At 46.5% G+C, this 24,575-nt stretch overlaps 2 protein-coding genes, 1 long non-coding RNA gene and 1 pseudogene across 4 annotated transcripts in view; 3 read left to right on the forward strand and 1 right to left on the reverse strand.

Moving 5' to 3' along the window:
* The window catches only part of LOC309360943 (uncharacterized protein), a 49,931-nt gene extending 33,101 nt beyond the window's left edge, over positions 1 to 16,830 (forward strand). The window contains exons 2-4 of the mRNA XM_081895948.1: positions 15,437 to 15,606; positions 16,295 to 16,390; positions 16,542 to 16,830. Coding sequence (XP_081752074.1) covers positions 15,437 to 15,606; positions 16,295 to 16,390; positions 16,542 to 16,826 — 551 coding nt within the window. The 3' untranslated portion in view covers positions 16,827 to 16,830. The remainder of the gene's footprint in view (positions 1 to 15,436; positions 15,607 to 16,294; positions 16,391 to 16,541) is intronic.
* Positions 1 to 24,575, forward strand: part of LOC309360987 (vomeronasal type-2 receptor 26-like) — a 42,818-nt pseudogene that overhangs the window by 2,234 nt on the left and 16,009 nt on the right. The gene's annotated exons all lie outside the window — the stretch shown is intronic.
* On the forward strand, positions 3 to 9,330 carry LOC309360985 (vomeronasal type-2 receptor 26-like). Its single transcript, XM_081895998.1, has 6 exons — positions 3 to 776; positions 2,355 to 2,646; positions 2,943 to 3,752; positions 5,869 to 6,096; positions 7,173 to 7,299; positions 7,905 to 9,330. Exons 1-6 carry the CDS (start codon positions 565 to 567, stop codon positions 8,801 to 8,803), a joined length of 2,568 nt encoding a protein of 855 aa, XP_081752124.1. The 5' UTR covers positions 3 to 564; the 3' UTR covers positions 8,804 to 9,330.
* LOC309361015 overlaps positions 18,708 to 24,575 on the reverse strand; it is a 47,263-nt gene continuing 41,395 nt past the window's right edge. The window contains exon 10 of the long non-coding RNA XR_014164295.1: positions 18,708 to 23,309. This is a non-coding gene — a long non-coding RNA (uncharacterized lncRNA). The remainder of the gene's footprint in view (positions 23,310 to 24,575) is intronic.

Genomic DNA, 24,575 nt, shown 5'->3' on the forward strand with positions numbered 1-24,575 from the left:
GAATCACAAGTCCATCCAACTTCTGCTTCAAAACCTCCAAGAAAAGAGAGTCCATGGTTGGATCCAGCTCCTTCTTTGGTCCTTGGGAGCAAAGTTCAGGCCAAACTTCCAACTTCCAAGCACACCCCTTGACTTCTGTCCAATGTGTTTTTCTCCAGCTCTGCATCTGCCACTTGAGCCATTCAAAACTCCAGAAAGTTATTGTGGTGAAACTTATTCCACTTAGAATAATCAAAATTATAGTCATCTCACCTTCTAAATGCTCAGGAGATATTTCTGGGGGTAGCACAAGACTTGGAAAGCAACAACAGCATGGCAATATTAATTGCACTGTGACTGGGAAAGAAAAAGTTGGTGCAGAAAATTTCCTGTGTTGGAGACAGACTGAGTCAAGATACAGAGCTGGCGAAAGAGGGGTGGGCCTGCCTTGGGGTTCCTAGCTCTGAATGTAGACTTGAAAACCACCCAGATTGGGAAAGCCCACCCAGTCTGGCCTTGCAAGAGTCTTTGGGTTCTTCTGCTTTGCCTCCTTGGTAGGTAAGAGGAGGAGGAGGCAGAGCCAGAATGAGATCCCTGCTTCTGCTGCTCATGATGCCCTTTGGAGTCTGCGGGAACCACAAGGCGAAATGCCCCTTGAATTTGGTCAGGGATGAAACAGATGCTCGCAATTACTACCGGCCTGGACACTTTCTCATCAGTGGGATCATCTCTCCAAAACGCCTTCTTGAGACAACTCCATACAACTTTACTCAGACACCCTTTGCCAGGAATGAAGTGTATGTAAAATCATATGCGGAGGGGTTTCATGGTCCTCCAGTCCTTGTAATGGTTGAAATAGGAAAGAGCCGCTATCTCAGGGCTTGGGAGCCAAGGGCTGATGTTGCAGGACTACCCTGCCCTGACCATTGGTCTTGCTGCCTGGGGGTGATGGGAGCTGGGGGGGTCCAGTAAAAAACCTCTCTTATTATCTTCTTCCCTCTGTCTTCCTAAGTAAAACAATCCTGTACCTATGTGTCTGTGTTGCTTTTAGTTAGAATGCAAGGATGCCAGTGAATCTGGTCAGGGTTCAAAAGGATGCACTGAATTTCCCCACCTGCAGGATGCCATGAAACTCAGTGAATTTCCAAGGCTCAAAGGTTTTATTCAATATTATTCCATTTGGACAATTCATAAACTGTCATTAAGGAATGCTACAGTTTTGCACATGGAATTTTGAGAACCTCTGGGTGACCTTTCGTAGCTGAAGAGCAGGAAAGATGTGATTTAATTGAAAGGATAAATAAAATAATAGGTCAGGGGAGTTCCTTGTAAGTGGACTTAGATCTCTAAAATATGAAAAGGAATCATTCCTTTTTTGACCACACACAACTGGCCTCATTTCAAAGTACTGAGGTGTTTGAGGTTTCTTCCTAAGCCAGAGGGTGGCATGAAACTCAAGAAATTTCCAAGCTGCTAAGATTATTTTATGTTTATTCTATTTGGGTCATTTGTGAACAACCTTAGCACAGTTCTCTTTACACAATGCAACGGGAGACCTACAGCCCAACATGGGGAAATCTGTCTCAGCTACATTAAAGGTTTCCTCCTCCAATTCCAGCACTTTCCCCTTTCTGTCATTTTTTTTAAAAAAAATTAGAAGCGTTTTCAGAAACTCCTGAAAATGGCTGGATTTTTATGGGTGAAGAACAGGAATGATATGCTGCAAATAAAATAATTATGTAAAATAATACAGACCAGGGGGTGTCCTCATTGGTGGAGTCAGCGATGAAAAATATGAGCAAAATTATAAATTTTGCTACACACTCATACCTGAAAGCCAACAGGCCTCATTTCCAAGTCAAAGGGGACTGAGGTATTTGGTGCTTCCCCTCCTTCAATAAAATTGTCTGTTATCTACCTGTAGTCTAGCACCTTGGAAGGCGCCAAAGACCACTGCAGCAAAAGCAACCTAGGGAGCAGCTTCCCAGTATATCTCAAATGTTGAGGGGCACCTTCATTGCTTACTCATAGAACCACAGTAGAATAGAATCATAGAGTTGTAGAGATGGAAGGGACCCGGAGGTATCACACCTGAAGCATCCATGACACATGGTCACCTTCGGAGGGAGTCTGTTCCACTGTTGAACAGCTCTGTGTGCTGTTTGCATCAAAGCTCCTGTCATGGAGCAGAGATCTGCAAAATTTTGTTCAATGCTAGACAGAAAACAGTGGATATTAATGCAAAAGGATGGATGGATGGATAAATATAAATAAATAAATAAATCTATCTAAGCGTTGTGGATCATATAATGCTTCCTTCCTCCCATTAATATGAATATCAGTTTCACTCTTTTTAAATAATTCATTTATTGCAGGGAGGCACCTAGGTTCTCCTGGTACATGTTGTCTTTCCTGTTCACCATCCAAGAGATCAACCAGGATCTCAGGCTCTTACCCAACATCACCCTGGGCTACAACATCTATGAGAACTATTTCGATGCAAGGATGACTTCGGACGCCATGCTAGAGCTGCTTGCAGGCAGTGGATGCAATATTCCCAATTATCGCTGTGGAGAACAGAATCCCCTGCTGGCTGTTCTTGAAAGAAGCAATACTGTCATCTCAAAAGTGATTTCAGCCTTGTCAGGCATCTACAAAATCCCACAGGTAACTAACTAGTCGGAGAGCATGGAGGGACAAAGAATTTCAACTCCATAAGATTCTATTTTCTCTTTGGAGGGGTCAAGTAGGGATATTTTTAAAAATGGGAAAATCCTGAGCTATGGATCCAACATCCCTTTTTCAAAACTGAGCCTTCACCAACTTGTCACCTCCAGATGTTTCAGACTAAAACTCCCATCAGCATCAGCCAGCAGAGATTTAGATATCAGTCATTACAGATAATTAAATATCTGTTATGCTGAAATTAAAGTAAATTGCTGGTCTTTTGCTTTCCTTGCTAGATCTGTCATGGTTTTACTGTCCAGTTTCTCGAAGGTAAAACCCTGTTCCCTTTTGTCTACCGGATGAGTCCCAAAGAGGAAAGTCAGTACCAGGGGATTGTTGAATTGCTCCTGCATTTTGGATGGACGTGGATTGGCCTCTTCACTCCAGACAATGACAGTGGAGAAAGATTTGTGAGCGCTGTGAAACCTCTGATGCTCAGCAAAGGGATCTGCATTGCTTTCTCAAAAAGAGTACCAGAAAATGATCTAAATCAATTTATCAGGCCTGGGGAACCTTTTTTCCTATGGAGACAAGTTGGGGTATTTCTTTCCTATATAACCACTACTCAGGATATCACGTTACTCATGGTAGTACACGATATCTGTGAGAAGGAAATAGGGGCGAAAGTCTGGATCACAACAGCTTTGCTAGAAAACAATATTGGCTTTTACATCCCTCCAGATCTATTCCAGCACCTCCATGGTTCTCTGTTCTTTGCAATTGAGACTGGAATAAGGAGCATCAAAGGTGGCAAATATAGATTGCAGACCAGTTTTGGGGATTATTTCGATCAAGCATTTCAGTGTTCATATTCAAAGCATCTGTTGTCCGTGAAAGGCAGGATAAGATGCAGAGAGGAGGAGAACCTGCAGCCATTGCTCCAAGGGGACCATGAGAAAGTCCTGTCTGATGACAGCTATGGCAATTACATCAATGTTCAAGCTGTGGCTCAGGCCTTGCATGCTTCGCTTTCATCGAGATCCCAGAGGAGGCTGATGGTGGAGGAAGGAGAGCAATGGGGACCCCAAAGGCTACAGCCGTGGCAGGTATTTCCTTCCCCCTTCTGCAAACTGCAGTCCACACAGATGCTGATCTTGACTGGGGATAGACCTGTAAAATATCATAGTTACTATTAGTAATAGTAGCTTACCTTCCAACATGTCTCCGATGAAAATAGGGATGTCCCATCCCATAACGATCATTTTGCTATTTATACCCAGGGCTTTCTTCAGGGGGAACTCGCTGGAACTCAGTTCCAGCACCTCTCAACTGGGTGCCATTTTGACCTTTGGAGGGTGTGTAGTAATAATATTAGTATTATTCTCTTTATATATCAACTTTCATCTGAAGATCACAGGGTGGTTTGCAGAATAAAAATACAAAATGAGAATAGAAAAAGCAAACGAAAGAAAGAAAACAAGCAAACCGAAAGCACATTAAAATGCCCAGAGATGGTTTTATCCTGGTTACAGAATAACTTTCTCGCCTGGCACCTAAAGATTTGTCACAAAGGCAAAGGACAGCATCCCCCAAGCGAGGGGCCACCACAGAAAAGTCCTGTTGTCCTGCTGCCACCCTCCAGATATCTCTATTTTTTTATATATTTTTTTATTTAAGTTTTTTTATTTCTTTCCAAGCTCCTGTATAGTTATTCTTAAAAATATTTATGTTTGTACCTGTTATCCATACTCCTAAATATTAAACTTTCTTCTCAATCATCAGTTCTGTCACATTTTCCACCAATACTTTCATTCTACCTTTATTTAGTTTAAAACCTGCTACTTCTCCAACTTGAGAATCTGTTCAAGACCCTTGTTTGGCTAGCCATGGGGTCTTCTACAGTTACCACATAGTCATCTGCAAAGGCCTTGAGTTTATATGCTTTGTAACCTACTGTTGGGACGCGGGTAGCGCTGTGGGTTAAACGACAGAGCCTAGGACTTGCCGACCAAAGGTCGGCGGTTCAAATCCCCGCGACGGGGTGAGCTCCCGTTGCTCGGTCCCTGCTCCTGCCAACCTAGCAGTTCGAAAGCACGTCAAAGTGCAAGTAGATAAATAGGTACCACTCTGGTGGGAAGGTAAACGGCGTTTCCGTGCGCTGCTCTGGTTCGCCAGAAGTGGCTTAGTCGTGCTGGCCACATGACCCGGAAGCTGTACGCCGGCTCCCTCTGCCAGTAAAGCGAGATGAGCGCCGCAACCCCAGAGTTGGCCGCGACTGGACCTGATTGTCAGGGGTCCCTTTACCTTTAACCTTTGTTATCCCTTTTATTTCTTCATCTGATCTTCTACTTCTGGCCAGGGTCTCTACAACTAAAATAATAATGGTGACTGAGGATATCCCTGTCCTGTCCCTTTCATTATTTTGATTTTTTCTGTTATTACGTTGTTTACTATCATCATAGCCTGTTAATCAGAATAAATTGAGTCAATTCCTCTAAGTACAGTGGTACCTCGGGTTACAGACGCTTCAGGTTACAGACTCTGGCAACCCAGAAATAGTACCTCGGGTTAAGAACTTTGCTTCAGGATGAGAACAGAAATCGTGCGGCGGCAGCGGAAGGCCCCATTAGCTAAAGTGGTACCTCAGGTTAAGAACAGTGTCAGGTTAAGAATGGACCTCCAGAACAATTTAAGTTCTTAACCTGAGGTACCACTGCAATGACTCTCTGAATTTCATCATCTCTATAGTCTTCTTCGTAGAAGTCCATGAAAAATGGTCAAAGGCCTTCTCTGCGTCTATAAAAATCAACACTGCTTGCTTATCATTTCTAACCTCCTGATCTTCTATTATATCAATTATATTCCTTATATTATCCTTCATCTGGCGGCCTGGTAAAAAACCAGCCTGGTCCTGATGAATTAAATCCATTAATAGCACTTTCATGTTGTTTGCCAATAGGTCTGCAAATAGCTTATAGTCATTATTTAATAGAGAAATCAGCCTATAATTTTTGACTGATAATAGATCTGTATCTTTTTTCAGAATTAGCGTAATCTAAGTATCTTAAATATTTCAGTGGTTGTGCCAAACAATCTTGCAATTTCTTATAGTACTTTGCTGATAGCCCATCTGGCCCTGGTGTTTTTCCCATTTTGGCTTGATTAATTGCCTGTTGTAGCTTCCCAGTTTCTTAATGCTGGTGCTTTCCCCTGCCATTCCAGCTTCACCCTTTCTTGAGAGAAATCCGGTGTCTGAATACTTCCAGGGGCAGGCTGTGCTTGGATGAGAACTGGGAACTACCAGGAGACTTCTATATTATGAACTGGGCGATGTCTCCCAATAAGTCTCGTGTCCTTGTGAAAATTGGGAATATAAGGACAGAGGCATCTGCTGGCATAAAGTTCACCATTAACCCAGAAGCCATTGAGTGGAACAAGAAATTCAATAAGGTAGGGGGAATAATTGGGGGAGGGGGGCTAGGAGATCCTGTTTGTGGTGTTCTGTGAACAACCACTGCAGAATGACCATGTCAGGCTGACTGTCCAGTAACAGCTGGAACCACCGCTCCTTCTTTCGTCAGCAGCTGAGATAGGAGGGGAATTTGGGATGCTCAAATAAAGGATATTGACCTTTCATACATGCAGAAGGATGAAAACTAATTTATTTTACAAATGATAATTACTGATTTATTGTATATTTTTTTTAATTTGTGAGTAAGCTCACTTCTATTAAATTTGTCTTAATTTGTGCTTGATGTGGTGAAATTTGGAAAATGAATTAAGGCAATTTGGCAAACAAAACCCCAAAACCCCAACTCTCCTGTCAGTTGGGCATTGAACAGCAAAGCGCTTTCTCTCTCTCTTTCTCTCTCTCTCTAACACACACAAACACAAACATGAGAATGAACCATGTGAGAGATTATTCGAATCCTGAAATTTGGGGGAATCACATGTCAGACCCATTGCCATTTGCTTTGAAGTTTTTTTAAGAAGGGAAACAGGTAAATGGAGAAGAGGAAACAGAGTTCTGTGGCTCAAACCTCAGCTGTACTGAACTCAATTTAAAGCACAAGATATTCTGGTCACCCCAATGGTCAGCGGGGGTTGAAAGGACCCTGATGAGGGGTCAAGGCTGCATTCCAGAGATCATGTTCTGCAGCTAAAGAGAACTGACCGCATTAAGGGAATGGGGAGATGGCAGGCAACTGGGGATCTTGGCTGCTGGAAACGGCAACTGGGATCTCTCAGGATTCGCTGCTAGACAGACCCCTCTCCAACCTCTATGTGATTGATGTAGAGCTGTGATGATTCATTGGGGGCCGCAACTGCAAATCTTTGGGTAGATCAGGGTTTCCCAAACTTGGGTCCCCAGCTGTCTTTGGACTACAGCTCCCATCATCCTGAGCTGGCAAGACCAGTTGTCAGGGATCACCCACCATGCTATAGAGATTGCGTTGAGTGAATTACATACACACAAATACTCCTAACTGTTCCTCTTTGTTGCAACTTCTTGTCTTTCTGGTTAGGCCGTACCTCGTTCCACGTGTACAGAAATATGTCGACCTGGATATGCCAAGGTGGTCCTAGAAGGAAAGCCCATTTGCTGCTATGCTTGTGCTCAGTGTGCAGAAGGGACCTTCTCCACTCGGGAAGGTGGGTGATTCCAAGGGGGAAGAAATTCCTGGAGAGAGTAAACACAGGACAGAAATTCAGTCTCACACACTTTTTGTGAGAATTCTGCAGACATTGTGGAATGGGGATCCTTCCTCGACTTCCTTAGTATTATTCACCTTCATTACATCCTGGAAGAGAGTTGAAAGGAATGACCATAAGGAAGAAATATCTGGGGTGCAAACTGGGCAGCTGTGAGAGGAAAGCCCGCAAAGCAATCCTTTTTGATTTTTTAGACCATGCCACACAAAAAGGAAATAATGTTGACACTCATCAAAAATAATGGATAGACGATGAAAAGCAGCAAATTACTAACAGCAAAAGCACAATAAAAATAAATACTTCATGTGAAAATTATTACAATATAATCTATGGACCGTTTTGATCTCACTGCTATGAACATTGCATGGAAGCAATGTCTGCATTTTAAAGGTTCAGGCAAAGAGGAATAGGCAGGATCCAAACAATGCAGTTAACAGAAGTGGAGTGGTCCCTGCCTCTCAGTTTATCCTAGATCACAATGTTAATAGAGCACAGATCATGAGGGATGTAAGTGATGCTACAGCCATTCTTTTTCTCTTCCCCAGATGCAGAACATTGCACCAAATGCTCAGAAGATCAGTATCCAAACAAGGACAGAGATCATTGTGTCCCCAAGATTATCATCTTCCTGGCTTATGAAGAATATTTGGGAATGGTGTTAGCTTCCGTTGCCCTCTTCTTGTCCTTAACAGCAGGCATTGTGTTGGGAATTTTCATTAAATACAAGGAAACTCCCATAGTCAAAGCCAACAACCGGGACCTCTCCTACATCCTGCTCGTCTCCCTCCTGCTTTCCTTCTTGTCCTCCTTCCTCTTCATCGGGCGCCCAAGGAAAGAGACCTGCCTTCTCCGACAAACGGCCTTCAGCATCATCTTCTCAGTTGCTGTTTCTTCTGTCTTGGCAAAGACCATCACGGTGGTGCTAGCCTTCCTGGCCACAAAGCCCGGGAACAGGGCGAGGAGATGGCTGGGCAAGAGTCTGGCCAACTCCATTGTCATCTCCTGTTCTGGGGGGCAAGTTCTCATCTGCAGCATCTGGCTGGGCTCTTCTCCCCCATTCCCAGAGCCCGACATGCGCTCCCAGGTGGAAGAGATCATCCTGCAATGCAGCGAAGGGTCTGTGGCCATGTTCTACGTTGCCCTCGGCTACATGGGCTTCTTGGCTGCCACCTGCTTCACGGTGGCTTTCCTAGCCAGGAAGCTGCCTGGCTCCTTCAACGAAGCCAAGCTGATCACCTTCAGCATGCTGGTCTTCTGCAGTGTTTGGGTCTCTTTTGTGCCCACCTACCTGAGCACCAAGGGCAAGTACATGGTGGCCGTGCAGATCTTCTCTATGTTGGCCTCCAGTGCTGGGCTTCTGGGCTGCATCTTCCTCCCCAAGTGCTACCTTATTGTGCTGAGGCCTGATCTGAACACAAAGGAGCACCTGACAACCAGAAATTAAGGGGACATCTGATTCTTAAAATAGTCCATGTTCCCGATGTCCAGAAGTGCCTAAAGGAAACACAGCTACTCATCCATGCTGCTCCTTCTCCACCTCTGAAAGAGATTGTGTTCATTCTTAGCCCTGGTTTTGTGTAGTCCTGTTGACATGAACAGTAAGATGGGAGGAAATGTTTTGCTACCTTGGTTGTCCAAGGACTACAATGAGTCCTGGTCTACTGCCCTTAGTTTGTAAACTATTATCTTTTAATAATTTTGTGTTTTGGGAACTTATATTTATTTCACAACCAGATAGGCTGGAGGGAGAGAGGAGTTAGGTTTTTGAGTCTGTTTGCTTTGTCATGACTACCTATTAACCATATCAATTCTAATATTCCACAATACTGTTTGGTTATGCCAGTTCTATGCATTCAATTTTCTATGCTCCATTTCCCACATTTATGCGCTATCATTCATAAGCTCACTTCACATCATTTCATTCTCCTATGCTTTGTATATCAATAAACTGAGAAATTCATTTAAGACATCTTCCGTAGTCTGTTGGTTTAATTTCTGTATTGTGGATCGAGGGCCCGACCCCCGCTATGTGAAATAAATACACAAGGACACGTGATATAAGGTTAATGCGCAAGGAAAGGCCACAACTTTATTGATTACAGCAGTGAAAAGGTATTGGCTTAGGCATTGGATGACTATAGGAGGTGGGTTTATTCAACAGTAGGTGGAGCCTGTTGATGCCAATCCAACTATAGGCTCACCCCCTGATGTCACCGAGGGTTGTGCCATGGCCTCCCGCCAAGCAGGCATTGGACGAAATACACGACCGCCAGATTCCTTTAACGGAATAACCCACGGTAGATAGCATAGGCGATGGCCACACCTATCCCTTGACACAGCACAACACATGAATCCAATTCCTAACCGCCACCCGAGCCGCAAAGGGGCTCGCCGCCAATACCCTCACAGCTGCAACCAATCCCTAATGCTACTAATAACGCTGTCCAACCAGATGTCATTCCCAATGTCTGTTAGATGAATTCCGTCATTCCGGTACAAGGCTTGGTCGCCAATCCGGATACAGTCATGAGAGATGACTCGGCCATACAAAAAGTGCACCCAACGGGCTATTGCACGATTCAAGAGTTTCCTGGATTTTTCAATGGCCATACAGTTCTGCACACCGTGCCACACAACTCTCTTCAGGAAGGAGGACCAGAACACCGTTGTTCCGGGACACAAGGCAGCAATCTCATCCAAATCTCTTTTTATGTGCCACGACAAGTCCACACTTCTTCTGCTAACAGGGTCATTTCCCCCTAATTGAAGCATAAGAATGTCAGGAGGGCCAAACGCGGCAACTCTCCCTCTCAGCAATGGCATAAGCAATGCCTCGTCTCGAAAACCAGGAAACTCGCAGTCAGCAATGGCATAAGCAATGCCTCGTCTCGAAAACCAGGAAACTCGCAGTCAGCAATGGCATAAGCAATGCCTCGTCTCGAAAACCAGGAAACTCGCACTCCAGGTGGCAATCCAAGGTTAGGGGTGAGGCCACAGCTAACTGACCGTACGTGGGCCAAATGGACTATACCATGGCCACAAATCCAGACACTTCTGAGAACGGCTGAGAATAAAGGAAAGTAAAAAAAAATTACGGATAAGTAGAGGTAAAGGAGCAGAGCGCATTCTAACGAGTGTAACCTTTATAAGCGTCGGATTTCCACCGGCCCATTTCCTTAATCTTATCCGCTGGCAGGCCCAAGCCTGCAGCTGTTGTGGCGGCGCCAATCCTGAATGAGTGTGCCGCATAATCCTGGGAAGATAAACCACAGGCATCAATAGCTTTGCGGAGTGCCCTTGTGAATTGGTGTCTCAACAAAGGTGACCCATCCTCGTGAACCAGGAGCGGGCCAAAACCGGGCGGTCTGAGGTAAAGGTACCATCTAGTGTCCTTTACCGGGCATGGGCCCTGCCGCGCCGACGCTGTAAGCTTAACTAGAACACCCATACCAGACTTCCGGGATAGCGCGATCCGGTAATGGCGGATTCCCTCTGAGCTCCGGAGGGAATCGGCTCCGCAGAGGACGGGTCTTGCCGTGCCGGCGACACGGGGACCCTTAAAAACCGCAGGCGCTGAAGCCTGCGGACTTGGTGACTCGGTGGGCACCTTAAACGCCCTCCCCGACCCGCGAAGAGCCTTTTTAAAGGCTGCAGAGTGGACTGGGGTGCGGCGCGGTGCTGAGAGTCCATCGCTACCTCCGCGGAGCGAAGCCGCGAGCCATGGCCGGAGAGCGCTGTCTTCCTTCCTGAAATTTGGACTGAAACAAAGAACCCGTGAGTAAAATGAAAATTTGATATTAAAATTTTACCTTTGATTGGAGTATGACCGGGGGATGTGCTAAAAGGAAGTCCACACTCCCCCCCCCCACAAAAAGATTCAAGCAAGGAGAGGAGCACTGAGGTGGAAAGACTTTTGTGCTTAAAAAGATAACTTGCACGAATTGGATTAAAAAGTTACTGTGCTGGAGAGGAGAGAGGAATTTTAGAAGCTTTTATGTAATCCCCCCCCCCCATTCTGAACCCGGGAGTGTCCTGCGTGTGAGCCTGAGGAAAAAGAGAAAGAAAGTTTGACAGCTGTCAAAAGAGCTGTCAAACGGACGATTAAAGGCTGGAACTGTGATATTTAGAAATTTATTTTTGGATTAAAGGTGACATATTGTATATGAACTGATTGGAAACAAAGTATTTTTGAACAACAAAGTAACGAATTGTTGGAAAAGTACTATTGGACTGGCAATCCCCCTGGAGGGAACAAAAGATACTGCAATGGCTGCAGAAGGAAAATTACTGGCAGAGATTGAAAGGATGTTCTTTCTCGTGGGAATTCTACAAGAGCAGACTGCAGATATAAACAAACAACTTGTGACCTTGAATTTGAAATTGAGCAACTCTGCTGACGACATAAAGTTGGAAAAAAACCCGGCAGCCGGAACAGAAGAGACAGCTATGGAAATGGGGGGAAGAGAAGAAGAAGAAGGAGAGGATGTTCAGACGGAAAGCACCAACCAAAAGCCTGCAGCTTTAGGAAACAAGGGAATTGAAGAAGAGGACCAGTGGACCGTAAATCTGCAAAAGGAGAGAAGGACAAAGGAAGAAGCCCCTGGAATATCTGAAATACCGGAATATAAAAGAATAAACAAACATGATTGGGACTTCTTCCTCAAGTTTGGGGATGGGAGACTGGCAGACCCTTGGCAGCAATTGCTATTGACTGATCTGGTGGAAGGAAAGAACAAGCATGACTGGGACCCTTTTTTTAAGTTTGAGCATGGGAGACTGGCAGATCCTTGGCAGCAACTGCTACTGACTTTGGTGGAAGGAAAGAAGAGGGAGTTTGGGACACAACTCCTTCGAGAACTGAAGGCCAATAAGCAACAAAACAGACGGAGAGAGACTAACTGGGGCTTGAGAGCCTCGGATGTGAGAAATCCGGGCTGAAACAGTTCTTTTAGAATAGTGACCTGGGAAGGGACAGAAACCGGGCCAGGGAGGGAGGGGGAGAGTAGAATAGTAAAAATTTATGATTTATGATTTTTTAATTTGGATATGTTTTGTTTAATATAAAAAGGGAGGATTTCGTGGGAGAGAAGGCAGGTCGACCTTAGAGAAAGGAGCTAATGTGTAAAAATTGGACAATTAAATTTGAGCCTAACAAGAGACGTTAAATATTAAGAACAGAGGATAACAATATAATAGAGAGAAGAGGAAATAACTTGCTGAATTAACTATTGAAACTGGAATGTGGGAAGGAGAGTTGTGGGGAAGTCAAGGAAAGAGGGTAATGAAAATTATATATGTTTTATTTTGTGTTTTGTGTTTGTGTGTGTGTTTGTCTACAAAAAATGTGAAAACTCAATAAAAATTTATTTAAAAAAAAAATAGAACACCCATACCAGCCTGATCAGTTTGGGACTGACGTATCCGCACCGTCAAGCTAGATTCGGACCACTGCACGTCCTCCCTAAGGAGGGCGCGCGTTGAACCTCCTGCGCTAACTTCAACCACAGCTTCACCAACTTCCAGAGTGCCAAAAAGGCGATAGCGTACGCCGCGGAAAAGAGGCGGGCTTCAAACCTGGTCCAGCAAATTGACCTGAGCTTTATGCGTATCTGAGATAGCAACCCATAAGAAATTGGCTTACGGCCCTCGGCCCTGGGGGGTTGTAGCCTGCCCCAACCTGCAATAGCTCTGCAGATCAGGAAGTCACTACACGGATCGGAGGAAAATGTGGCTTTAGCAAAGAAGCTGATGGCGGCTACGTGTATCTTTAAGGTTTTGGGAGCACGTCCCAAATCGTCAAGATGGGAAAGGTACTGCAGAACATCATCAGTGGTGCGTGGCACGTTATGTGAAAGCCCAGATATCCCAGACCTGAAACCCAGGAAATCGCACCAGGCCTTCTTGTAAGACCTGAGAGTGGAGGGTGCGGCAGACGCTAATACTCCCTGTATCAGTTTGCGTCTGACTCGCTGAGGGACGACGACGAATGAGGAGGAGGCGGAGCTGGCGACACAGCATTAAGCTGCTACACACGCCCCCCGGAGGCACCTGGTTGGCTGCCTCCAGTGGGCGTGGGCGCCAGCCAGGTAAGGAGGGGAGGGGGCTAAGGCCCCCTACCAGGGGCGGAGCTCGGTCTCCCGCCCACAACCACTCCCCTCTCTTCCAGGGAGGAGAGTCTTTGTGTAAGCTCTGCTCCCTGTTCCAAAGAGTAGCAGCTGACCTTAGCCAAGCCTTGACTGGGATCCAATGAATTTTTTTGCACTGGCCAGGGTTAGGAATAGGGTTGGGGTGGGCGAGGCAAGCGGGAAGAGAGGGGAGAGGGAACTCCGGGGCTCACGGGAGTGGCAGGCCGCCTACACCAATCTGGACGAGTCATTGTGAAAGGAGGCGGGGAGAGTAGAGCTGGGGAAGTCAATGGGTCACAAAAGGCAGCAGTGGAAAGCGGGGAGAGGCGGGGTGGGGTTTAGTGGCGAGTGGTCACGCCCACTAGGCAGGGCAAGGCAAAATGGGAGGAGCCTCTGGCTTGACTTATTTCATTATTATTACTAATATTAATTAGTAATACAATATTAATTTGGGGGAATGTATATTATTATATTATATTATATTATATTATATTATATTATATTATATTATATTATATTATATTATATTATATTATATTATATTATATTATATTATTATTGGGACCCTGTGGGTTAAACCACAGAGCCTAGGGCTTGCCGATCAGAAGGTCGGCGGTTTGAATCCCCGAGACGGGGTGAGCTTCCATTGCTCGGTTCCTGCTCCTGCCAACCTTGCAGTTCGAAAGCACGTCAAAGTGCAAGTAGATAAATAGGTAACGCTCCAGCGGGAAGGTAAACAGCATTTCTGTGTGCTGCTCTGGTTCGCCAGAAGTGGCTTAGTCCTGCTGGCCACATGACCCGGAAGCTGGACGCCGGCTCCCTCGGCCAATAAAGCAAGACGAGAGCCGCAACCACAGAGTCGGTCACGACTGGACGTAATGGTCAGGAGTCCCTATACCTTTACCTATTATATTATATTGTATTTTATATTATATTATATTACATATTACTGTATTTTCCCACATACAACATGCCCCCGTGTATAAGACTCCCCCTATTTTTGGAGACTCAAAATGAAGAAAATGGGGGATCCCATTTTACTCGTCTTATACACAGAAAAGTACGATATGTTATGTTGTTATGTTATTATACAAGGTGATTCATAATGAAGTACACAGTTTCAACACACTATAAAAGAGAATATAATATATCCCATGTTACCTGTGACAGAATTGTAGGGGAATGTTTAAAGTATTTTAGAAACAGTCACAGATGTTCTATGTGTGCACCCTTTGTCACACAACACACATCACAATTGAAAATGCCGTTGCACAACAAACTCCATTTTGCTCAATTCAATAACACAAAACGCCTTCTCCACTGCAGACGCAGCCATTTCGCCTGACTAGTCACGTGACACGCGCACTATCACCTCCATCACTTCCCTCAGTCGCGGAAGACAAACTGTATGAGTACATCTGCCTCATGGTTCACAGCTGTGGTCCGTGTCAGCGCCGGTCTTACAGGATCTGGAAACTGTATATTTCATTATGAATTACCCATATTATATTATTTTGGTGTCCAATCACTGCATGACTATAGGATACTTCATTTCAATCAATTAAATCTTTATTACGGTAGTAGACCAGCATTCAGTAGGGTGGGGTACAGTCATTTACAATCTGTAAAACGTTTTGGAAAGCTTAAAAGTATTAAAACAGAAAGTATACATAAAAGTCTAATAGAAGCTAAAAGAAGGGTTTCGGAGCATTAAACGGATGTGGAAGAGCATAAAAGGTTAGCATATAAAGACTATGGCTATCAATTTACAGAGCACTCTGATATGAGTGTTCATTAAATCTAGTTTAATGATGATGATGATGATGATGATGATGAAAAGGTGTTGCAATGGAGGAGTGCAGGGAAAAGAAAACTGGCACTCATTCTTTCTTGCTACAAAATTAAAAGCTTTCTCTGCATTTTTTCCTTTTTCTCTTGGGTGGTGTGTTCAGCGGTCACCCTCAGGGGAAACAGGCCCCCCCCCTGGAGGAAATGGACTGATTGGAACCTGGCTGTGACATCGGCTCAGAATCCCAACCTCACTTTGCAGTTGAGGCCAAGCCCTGCCTTTGGGTGCCTTATCTGGGACTGCAAAGTGAGAAGATTGACGTCTGGGAAAATGGTGAGGGGACCAGCAGGAAACTGCTAAGGGAGTCTGAGTCCTTTTATTCTGTTGCAGTTGCAGAGAAAAGAGGGTGGGGGTTGGGGTCCGCCCCAGGTGTCATCACTGAGGGGGGTGGCAAAAGGACAAAAAGCCGAGTTTAAAAATAAATAAAAATTGGGCTCACCAAACCTTTTAGTTGAGTCAAAAAACGCGGCTGGCACTGGGCGCCAGACCGGGGGGGGCTAGTACTTACTGGGGGGGGCATGGAGAGTGCCTGATCCACGCATCTCTCCTGGGAGTGACGTGGTGGCTTGGGCCCCTGCAGGCTGGGCGCTGCCTAAAACGGCTTGTGTCTGCCCCTTGCCTCTCCCTCAGCCGCCCTACAGCTGAGGGGGAGGCGGCAGAGAGGCTCCAGGCAGCGCCCCCCGCCCGCAGGACCCCCGCGTTGAACCGGGCACCTGAGCGGCTGGCTATGCCGCTGTTCTGTTGTTTCAATTATGGGTGCCTTAAGAGTGAATGTGCTGTGCTTGCTGCCCCACTTGTCCTGATGGACCAGCCCCCCATGGCGCCAGGGCTGTAGGGCTTCCCTGGCTAGCGACTCAATGTGGGCAGGAGAGTTTGCCTTCTGGGTTCCTCTCTCATTTTGGGATGCTCTCTTTCTCCTCTCTCCCCACCGTCAACTCTGGGGTCCTGTCTCTGCCAGCAGTCAGCCATCGAGGAGGACATTCTCAATGACAAGGATGAGGAAGGAAAAGGCGAGAAGGAGACCGCAAGACGGCTGGATCTCCTCAGCCCTGACTGGGTAGGTGGCCATGGCCTAAGCGGTGATTGGCAGAAGGGGAGGGGGGCATATCAACCGTAGGATGAGACTGTTGTTTCAGTTATGGGTGCCTTGAGTTTTAATGTTTGGTTGCGTTTTTTAATTGCTCCTCTTTTGCATCTTTTCCTTGCAGGTTCCGAAACTTTCCCCAGCCAGCTCCATCATCAGCCTTTCCTCCCTCTCCTCTGAGTCCTCCCTGTCTTCCCTCGATTCCTTTTGGGATTCCGTCAATGAGGTACGTAGCAGACAGAGCAGGACGGAAGCCCTGCTGAGCTGCACAAGGGCAACCCTGAGGCTGGGGAGGAGGAGGAGGAGGAAGCTGGCCGGCCAGGCCACCTTCTGGACGGTTGTGAGCAAGGGGGCAGGCAGGCAGGGGGCTGCTAAGGGCAGACCATGCTTGCTGCCCCACTCCTCCTGATGGACCAGCCCCCCATGGCGCCAGGGCTGTAGGGCTTCCCTGGCTAGTGACTCAATGTAGGCACGAGAGTTTCCCTTCTGGGTTCCTCTCTCATTTTGGGATGCTCTCTTTCTCCTCTCTCCCCACCACCACCTCTGGGGTCCTGTCTCTGCCAGCAGTCAGCCTCTGAAGTGGCTATCAAGGAGGAAGAGCCACAAGAACAACCAGGGAGCCCCCCAGAGGAGGACGGGGAGGACAAGGAGGCCCTTGATTTGCCATGCCCCCCACCTGGAGAACACCTGGAGGCAAGCGGAATTGAGGTCAGATAAAATATACACTCATTCGTGACATATGAAAAGCTTCCCTGAACAGATGTCTTCTAAAAGCCAGATAGTTGTTTATTTCTTTGACATCTGGCGGGAGGGCATTCCACAGGAGGTGCCATCACCAAGAAGGCCCTCTGCCTGGTTCCCTGTAACTTCGCTTAGTGCAGTGGGGGAACTGCCAGAAGGCCCTGGCGCTGGATCTCAGTGTCCGGGCAGAACGATGGGGGTGGAGATAATTCTCCTGGGTTGCTTTTGGTTTGGTATTTGTTTTGTAAGATAACGCTTTTGGATGAGTTTCCAGGTGGCTCCTGCCAAATGAAGTTATTAATTACAAAGTGGGTTTGGCGATAATAAAACCATGTTGGCACTTTGCAAAGCCGGTTCTCTCTGGGGGTTTCCTGCCTCCGATACCTTCCTCCCACCCTCTTGTTCTTGGTTTTGTGTCTCGTTCAGATCTCTCCAAGGCTGACCATATGAGAACCTGGGAGAGGAGTGTTCCCTCCTGACTACAACCCTTTCATATAATGCCTCGCCCCCAAAAAGAAAAGGAGGGATTATGACAGCCTGCCACCACACAGGCCCTTCTTCGTGTGGCTCCTTCACAAACGGTCTGGAGGGCAGCAACACAAGAAGGGGCCTTTTCTGTGGTGGCTCCCCACTTGTGGAATGCTCTCTCCAGGGAGGCTCATCTGGCGCCTCCAAAGCGCCAGACGTTTCTCTAGAACAGAGAGCCAAGCAAAGACGTTTCTCTAGAACAGAGCTTTCCAAACTGTGTGCTCCTCCTGGGAAAGGGCTAGTTGAACTGAATCCCTGTGTTGCGAAATGAGGAATGTCTCCAAAGTGTGTCAGAAACATGGAAAGTTCTGCTCTAGAACCAGCCTTTGGCTAATTGGACAATGCATGGCCTTTTCAACATGCTTGTGGATTGGGAGGTTGGCTTATGAGTTCTTTTGTTCTTAATGCATATGCCGTGTTTTTATTTTGTATTTTTATGCTGTAAACCGCCCTGAGAGGTTCTGGCTTTAATTAATCAACCAATTGATTAATGATTGTGGCATTTTCCCAGAATCTGGAGGTGAATTGTTTACTTTTCTCACAGGACTGTGAGGGGAAAAGGCCCCCAAGACCCCCACTTGCCTGGCTTCCATCGTCTCCTGGGTCCACAAGGTCTTTAGAAGAGCGCTGCCGCCAACACCACCAGTGCCACCGGGGCAACCCAGTACAAGCACCAGCAGCGGGGCGCAGGCAGAAAGGAGGCCACTCTGCACGCGGCTCAGGCGCTGGATGCGGCAGTATCGCAGCTGTGTCCACCCTGAACCAAGGTGAGGAGGAGTTGGGAGGCTCCCACCCCAGGGATGACACTTGGGGCGATACCTCCCCCCCCGCACCCACCTTCCTCCGCCAGTGGTGGCAGGGGAAGTAGCACCTGGAGGCGCCCGAGTCCCTAAGGGACATTTCCTTTTTGTTGTCCTTGCACAGGTCTTAATCCTTGTGGTCCAAACTGAAGAGGAGGAAGAAAATATCAGAACGTGGAGGCAAGCCGGGCGAGAAACGGAGGGGGAAACCCAAACCCACGTTGGCGTCCCACACGCCCAGCCCCAGTCCTAGAGCCTGTCACCTTTTGAGATTATGGAGGAGAACAGATAAGGCAGCGGGCAAAGGGTGGACGGCGAAAGAGAAGTGCGAGAGAACGACAGCGGCTGCGGTGGCGGAGGAGAAGGAGAAGGCAGGACTGAGAGGGGAACGATCCCGGAAGGTGGCTTGAAAAGAAGGGGCAATATGGCGTAGGAAAACTGCTAGCTCACACTGCCCACGCCCAAAGGAGGAGGAGGAAGGAAAGGAGGAAAGCAAGCGAGCAAGAAGGGACAGCTAAAGAAAGAACTGAGAAAAGAGACAGCGAGACCTTCTGGGGCTCAAAGAAATTACAATAAGAAGGAAACTGAGTTTCCTCCCTCCAGAGCTTGCTAATGGTCCTGCATTGTTCTATTTCCTTTTTATGTATAATTCTGTATTATATCGTTGAACTGTTGTCTTAGGTGATAAGCCTATAAAGGAAGGATATAAGGGAGGGGGGAAGGTATTAAGGGAAGACTTTGAAAGGAAAGGCAGAAAATAAAAAGGGGTGGGGAAAAATAAGCGGGAGGGAACGCATAAAGGGAAGATGCAAAACATTATATAATTTTTGATTATTATTTGAAATAAAGAAGCTGACCATTGAATCTTCATGGATCTTAAAATCATTTCGTGGAATGTTAATGGGCTAAATCGTAAGACTAGGAGGAGGAGACAGAGTGACTCCACCTGCAGCTGCTCAGCCTTCATGGACTCAGAGGAGAAGGTCTGGTGAGAACCAACTGGCTGCAGCCCTCTTAAACAGAGCTCTCATCAGCAATCGGATGCCTGTGGTTCCCAGGCCTAACTTGGCCCTTCCTGCTCTCTGCCTGGACCCTTGGCTTTGCAGTCATTTGCATCCCCTGACCTCTGGCTTGTCTGACTACGTGGGATGCTGTCTGCCCAACCCTCGGAACGGGCTTGGCTTCGTAGGCGGTTTCATGCAAGAGTTCTTGGAGACTTGTCTCCTGTTTGCTTGGCCTAACGTTCCACCAAGCTTTGCACTCTGTTGTCACGGGACTCGGAACAGGGCTACGGCCAGCAAGCCTGTTGGATCAGGCCCACGTGCCCTGAAGCCCAGAGGCCAAGCAGATGCCTGGGGGGAACCTCTAGGCAAGATCAGAGCTGTGGGCATGAGAGTTTGGAGAAAGTAGCAGAAGATCTGAGAAAAGCCATGAAACTACATGGGCAAAAGACTTGAGTGGTACTTTCTAACCTTACTAGGCCTGTCAAGTTTTATCTCAAAGCATCTCCTCCTGCAAACCTCCTGCCAATTGTATGTGTCAATTTACATATTCCTGTCCTCCCTGCATGCCAGTAAAGATTGATTGATTATATTCTTACTGGGCAAAAAGATCTGTGTATTCCTGCTATTTTACTATCTTCATAGACCCAACTTTCATATCATTCATTGGGCGTTATTTAGAAATAACCTTAGTCCTGAACGCAGCATTCTTGGGCCATTTGGGCTATGACAGCGAGACATTTGGTCCCTCAGCTCTGGGGATTTCCCTGGCTTTAGCAGTCTAAAGAGGTGTCCTGTTTTGCCATGCTTCTTTTGCCAAGGCAACACGCGTAGTTGTCTTGGGATTCAAGCTCCACAGATCTTCATTTTGCATACATCTCAAATGCTGGAAATGGATTTAAAGCAGCAGAAATGGGCACAAGCCCCTGGGGCTTCATGTTCAGCGTGTGTTTCTTTCTCGCAGTCTGTATCCCAGGGGATACCTGATCAAGTCCTTTGATCTTTCTGAAGCTAATCTGGGGTCATCCTGGCTGATTTGGCACAGTCATATTTCTTAGGAAATATTGTGCACTTCCCTCTCCAAGCTGAGTGAATGGTCAGTGAAACCTCAAATGTGATTTACAGACCCTCCAAATGCCCCTATTTTCCAGGGACCGTCCGGGATTTAACTCCGCATCTGCTGTTTGAGGCACTCAAGGCTCCCGGAAGTTATCAAGGTGAGACTTCTTCCACTTCCAATTATCGAAATCATAGTGATTTCCTCTTCCAGAAACTCAAGAGATATTTCTGGAGATTGCCTAATCACCAGGCGCAACAACAGTGTGATGTTGTTAATTGCACAGTGGCTGCAAAAGAACATTGGTGCAGAGAATATTTCCTGTGCCAGAAAGCGACAGATTTCTCCAAGATTTGGTGCAGGTGAAAGGCTGAGGGGAGCAGGGATATGTCTACATGGTGCTTAACACCTCTGAACATTGCCCAGATTGGGAAAGCCACTGCAGCTTTCGTCTTGCATGAGTCTTTCGATTATTCTGCTTGGCTGGCTCAGGGCATCAGAGGAGCCACAGGGGAGCAGGAGGTGGAGCCAGAATGAAACCTTTGCTGCTTCTCTGGCTATTTCAGCTGCTAAAGATGCCCCGTGGACTCTGTGGGAACTGGAAGGCGAAATGCCCCTTGAATCTGATCAGAGATGAAACAGATGTACAAAATTACTACCAGTACCAGTCTGAAGATCATCTTACTAGTGGGATTGTATCTCCAAAACATTTGCACAAGCAAGTTCTAGATGTCTTTACACAGACACCCTTCCCCAAGACTGAGATGTAAGTAATCATCCACACATACCCTCCAACATTTCCCCAATGAAAATAGGGATGTCCTATTCCATAATAATAACTTTATTATTTATACCTCACCCACCACTCTGGGTGGCTTCTAACATAGATAAAAGCAGAAGAAAGCATTAGACATTCAGAAAACTTCCCTATACAGGGCTGCCTTCAGGCATCTCAGGGGTCGGATAACAGCATAAACTCCAACATTTCTCTGGCGCAAAGAGGGGCATCCTGAGCACGCCTCACAATATTGTTATGAAGAGGGAAAGAGAAAGGGAGAAGCATGGTCATCAGCTGAAGCTCAACGGAGGAAAGTTGGTATGTTGATGAAAGAAAACGATAAAAATGATAAGGAAGTGTCAGAGGTCAAGGTAAAGAGGCGTCTCTTCAGCATCCAGCAGCAATTATGCAATAAAGATGACAGCGTAGAGCCCCTCAGCTATGCCCTAAATCACAAGGTTGCTCTGGTGACCAAAAGTGAGAGAACACCTGCACACCACACAAACAACTTTAAAAAGTAATGAGCAAACTATTTTTGCCCCTCTTTCCCTGTCTGACATTATCATCTCATGACCTCCCCCACAGCAGCATAGGTTTTCAGAAAGTAGTTGTACACAGCTGGTTCTGGATGTAAGAGATGCTGAAGAAGCTCATCTGCAGATGCAGAACATTGCACCAAATGCCCAAACAAGGACAGGGACCAATGTGTCCCCAAGATGACCACCTTCTGGGGTTATGAAGAACATTTGGGGATCATTTTAACTTCCATTGCCCTCGTCTTGTCTTTAAGAGCAGGCATTGTGTTGGGAATCTTCATTAAATTCAAGGAAACTCCCATAGTCAAAGCCAACAACCAGGACCTCTCCTACATTCTCCATTGATACAAATGCTTTATGATTCACTGATAAAGCACTTACTGTACATTAATTAGCCAAGATTACATCCTACCTAAACTTTCATCACTCCATACAAGTGGAACGTTTACTAGACTCTCGGTCTTATAGCAATTCAACCTGTAGCATTCCAATGAAAAGTGCTATATAAATTTAATAAATAAAGGTCCTGAGAAAGCTGACTTGTTTGTTTGTTTGTTGAATCTATATACTGCCCTATACGCGGAGGTCTCAAGGCGGGTCACAGAACAAAATTAATATACAAAACCAGAAGATATATAATCAAAATAAAAACAACAACCCAATAACACCCCCAAAAAGAACCACATTTTAAAAGGGCAAAAGGATGTCAATCAAATCAACCCAAAAGGAACATTTTTGCCTGATGTCCAAAGGAGTATAAGGAATGCGCTAGGTGAACTTCCCTGTGGAGAGCATTCCACCGACAGGGAGCGACTGCAGAGAAGGCCCCGTTCTTGTGTTGCCACCCTCCTGGCCTCTTGAGGAGGAGGCACACGAAGAAGGGCCTCAGAAGATGATCTCAGGGTCTGGGTAGGATCATATGGAAAGAGGCGGTCCTTGAGGTATTGCGGTCCTGAGCCATTTAAGGCTTTCTAGGTCAAAGCCAGCACTTTGAATGGGGCCCAGAAATGAATTGGTAGCCAGTGCAGTCGGACCAGGATCAGGGTATTGTGCACTAGCTGAAGTTTCTGAACAGTCTTCAGAGGCAGCCCTACGTATAACGCATTGCAGTAATCTAACCTTGGGATTACCAGAGCATGGACAACTGTAGTTAGGCTATCCCTGTCCAGATAGGGGTGTAGCTGGGCCACCAGCAAAAGCTGATGGAAGGCACTCCCCGCCACTGAAGCGTCCTGAGCCTCGAGCGACAGCAAAGGATCCAGGAGTACCCCCAAGCTATGAGCCTGCTCCTTCAGAGGAAGCGTAATCCCATCAAGAACAGGCGACCTCCCACCCTAGGGAACCACCCACTAACAGTGCCCCAGTCTTATCTGGATTGAGCTTCAGTTGGTTGGCTCTCATCCAGTCCATTGCCGAGACAAGACACTGGTCCAGCACTTCCACTGCCTCACCTGCAGATGTGAAGGAGAAATAGAGCTGAGTGTCATCAGCATAATTCTGACAACGTATTCCACCCAGCGGTTTCATGTAGATGTTAAACAATGTGGGGGACAGGACTGAGCCCTGCGGAACCCCACATTCAAGGTTCCCAGCGCTGAAAAGCATTCCCCAAGTAACACCGTCTAGGAATGACCATCCAAGTAGGACTGGAACCACCACCACCATCTGGTGTGCGGCCACATCCTCCAAAACCTTGCTCAGCAAAGGGAGATTAGCAGCAGTTATTTCCCTAATCAAGTGGTGCATGGATTTTAGGAAATAGGTCAAATAAATAGATAAATACATATATTAATAAATACTTGATAAAGAATAACAAAGCTGCTAGAATGCCAGCCTGGCTTCTGCGCACACAATTTGTTTATGAGTAGAGAAGCTTCTGCTCAAAGACGGGGAGCAAGTTGGTTCCATGTGCAACAGAAGCTCTCCTTCCGCAGAAAATGTCAAAGGGGAAGGGAGAGCCTAAGGCTCAGAGCAACCTTTCTCCCCTCCACCAACCCCAGAGAGCTTCCCTCTGTTGGAGAAGCCTTTCAAAGATGGGATGGAAATTCACTTGAAGTGGCTTCAAAGCCACCAAGGCGCTACTTCCCTTCAGGGGGAGAACCAGAAGAGCGGCAGGAATCAAGCAGCCCAGACCCACCCAAAGCGACCAGAGGGTGGGCTTGAGAAATCCCTCCCCATCGCAGGCTCCACCAGCCTCAGTCTCTAGCAGCCTCCAAGAAACAAAATCCCACCACCATGTATCCCATTCACAGTAATGAGGATGGCATTTCTCAGCATTCTCCATTGATTGATTTTTATTTATTCATATTTATTCCTTTATTTATTGATGTACTCAATCTAAATACAGTGGTGCCCTGCAAGACGAATGCCTCGCAAGACGAAAAACTCGCTAGACGAAAGGGTTTTTCGTTTTTTGACGTGCTTCGCAAGACGAATTTCCCTATGGGCTTGCTTCGCAAGACGAAAACGTCTTGCAAGTTTGTTTCCTTTTTCGTAAAACCGTTAATACCCAGGGTGCATTGCTTGAAGAGGTGCAGTTACGACTTGACTTCGAGGAGCAACTCATAGCATGTGGTGTGGTAGCCTTTTTGAGGTTTTTGAAGACTTTGGTGATTTTTGAAGCTTTTCCAAAACTTCTTTTGCAGCCATTTTTTGGAGGTTTTTGGATTTTGGGTTGGGGTGTTTGGAATTCAAGGACTTGGTGTTGGGGAGGGGTT

The sequence above is a fragment of the Podarcis melisellensis genome (assembly GCF_964234715.1).
Source record: "Podarcis melisellensis genome assembly, chromosome: 18".
Taxonomy (NCBI): domain Eukaryota; kingdom Metazoa; phylum Chordata; class Lepidosauria; order Squamata; family Lacertidae; genus Podarcis; species Podarcis melisellensis.

What these genes read in the sequence shown, in the direction of transcription:
- LOC309360985 (XM_081895998.1), top strand. Translation starts at nt 565, where the DNA reads ATGAGATCCCTGCTTCTGCTGCTCATGATGCCCTTTGGAGTCTGCGGG. An exon ending in AAAGGCTACAGCCGTGGCAG is followed by an intron (nt 3,753 to 5,868) that starts GTATTTCCTTCC and finishes CTGCCATTCCAG; the next exon opens with CTTCACCCTTTCTTGAGAGA. An exon ending in GACCTTCTCCACTCGGGAAG is followed by an intron (nt 7,300 to 7,904) that starts GTGGGTGATTCC and finishes TCTCTTCCCCAG; the next exon opens with ATGCAGAACATTGCACCAAA.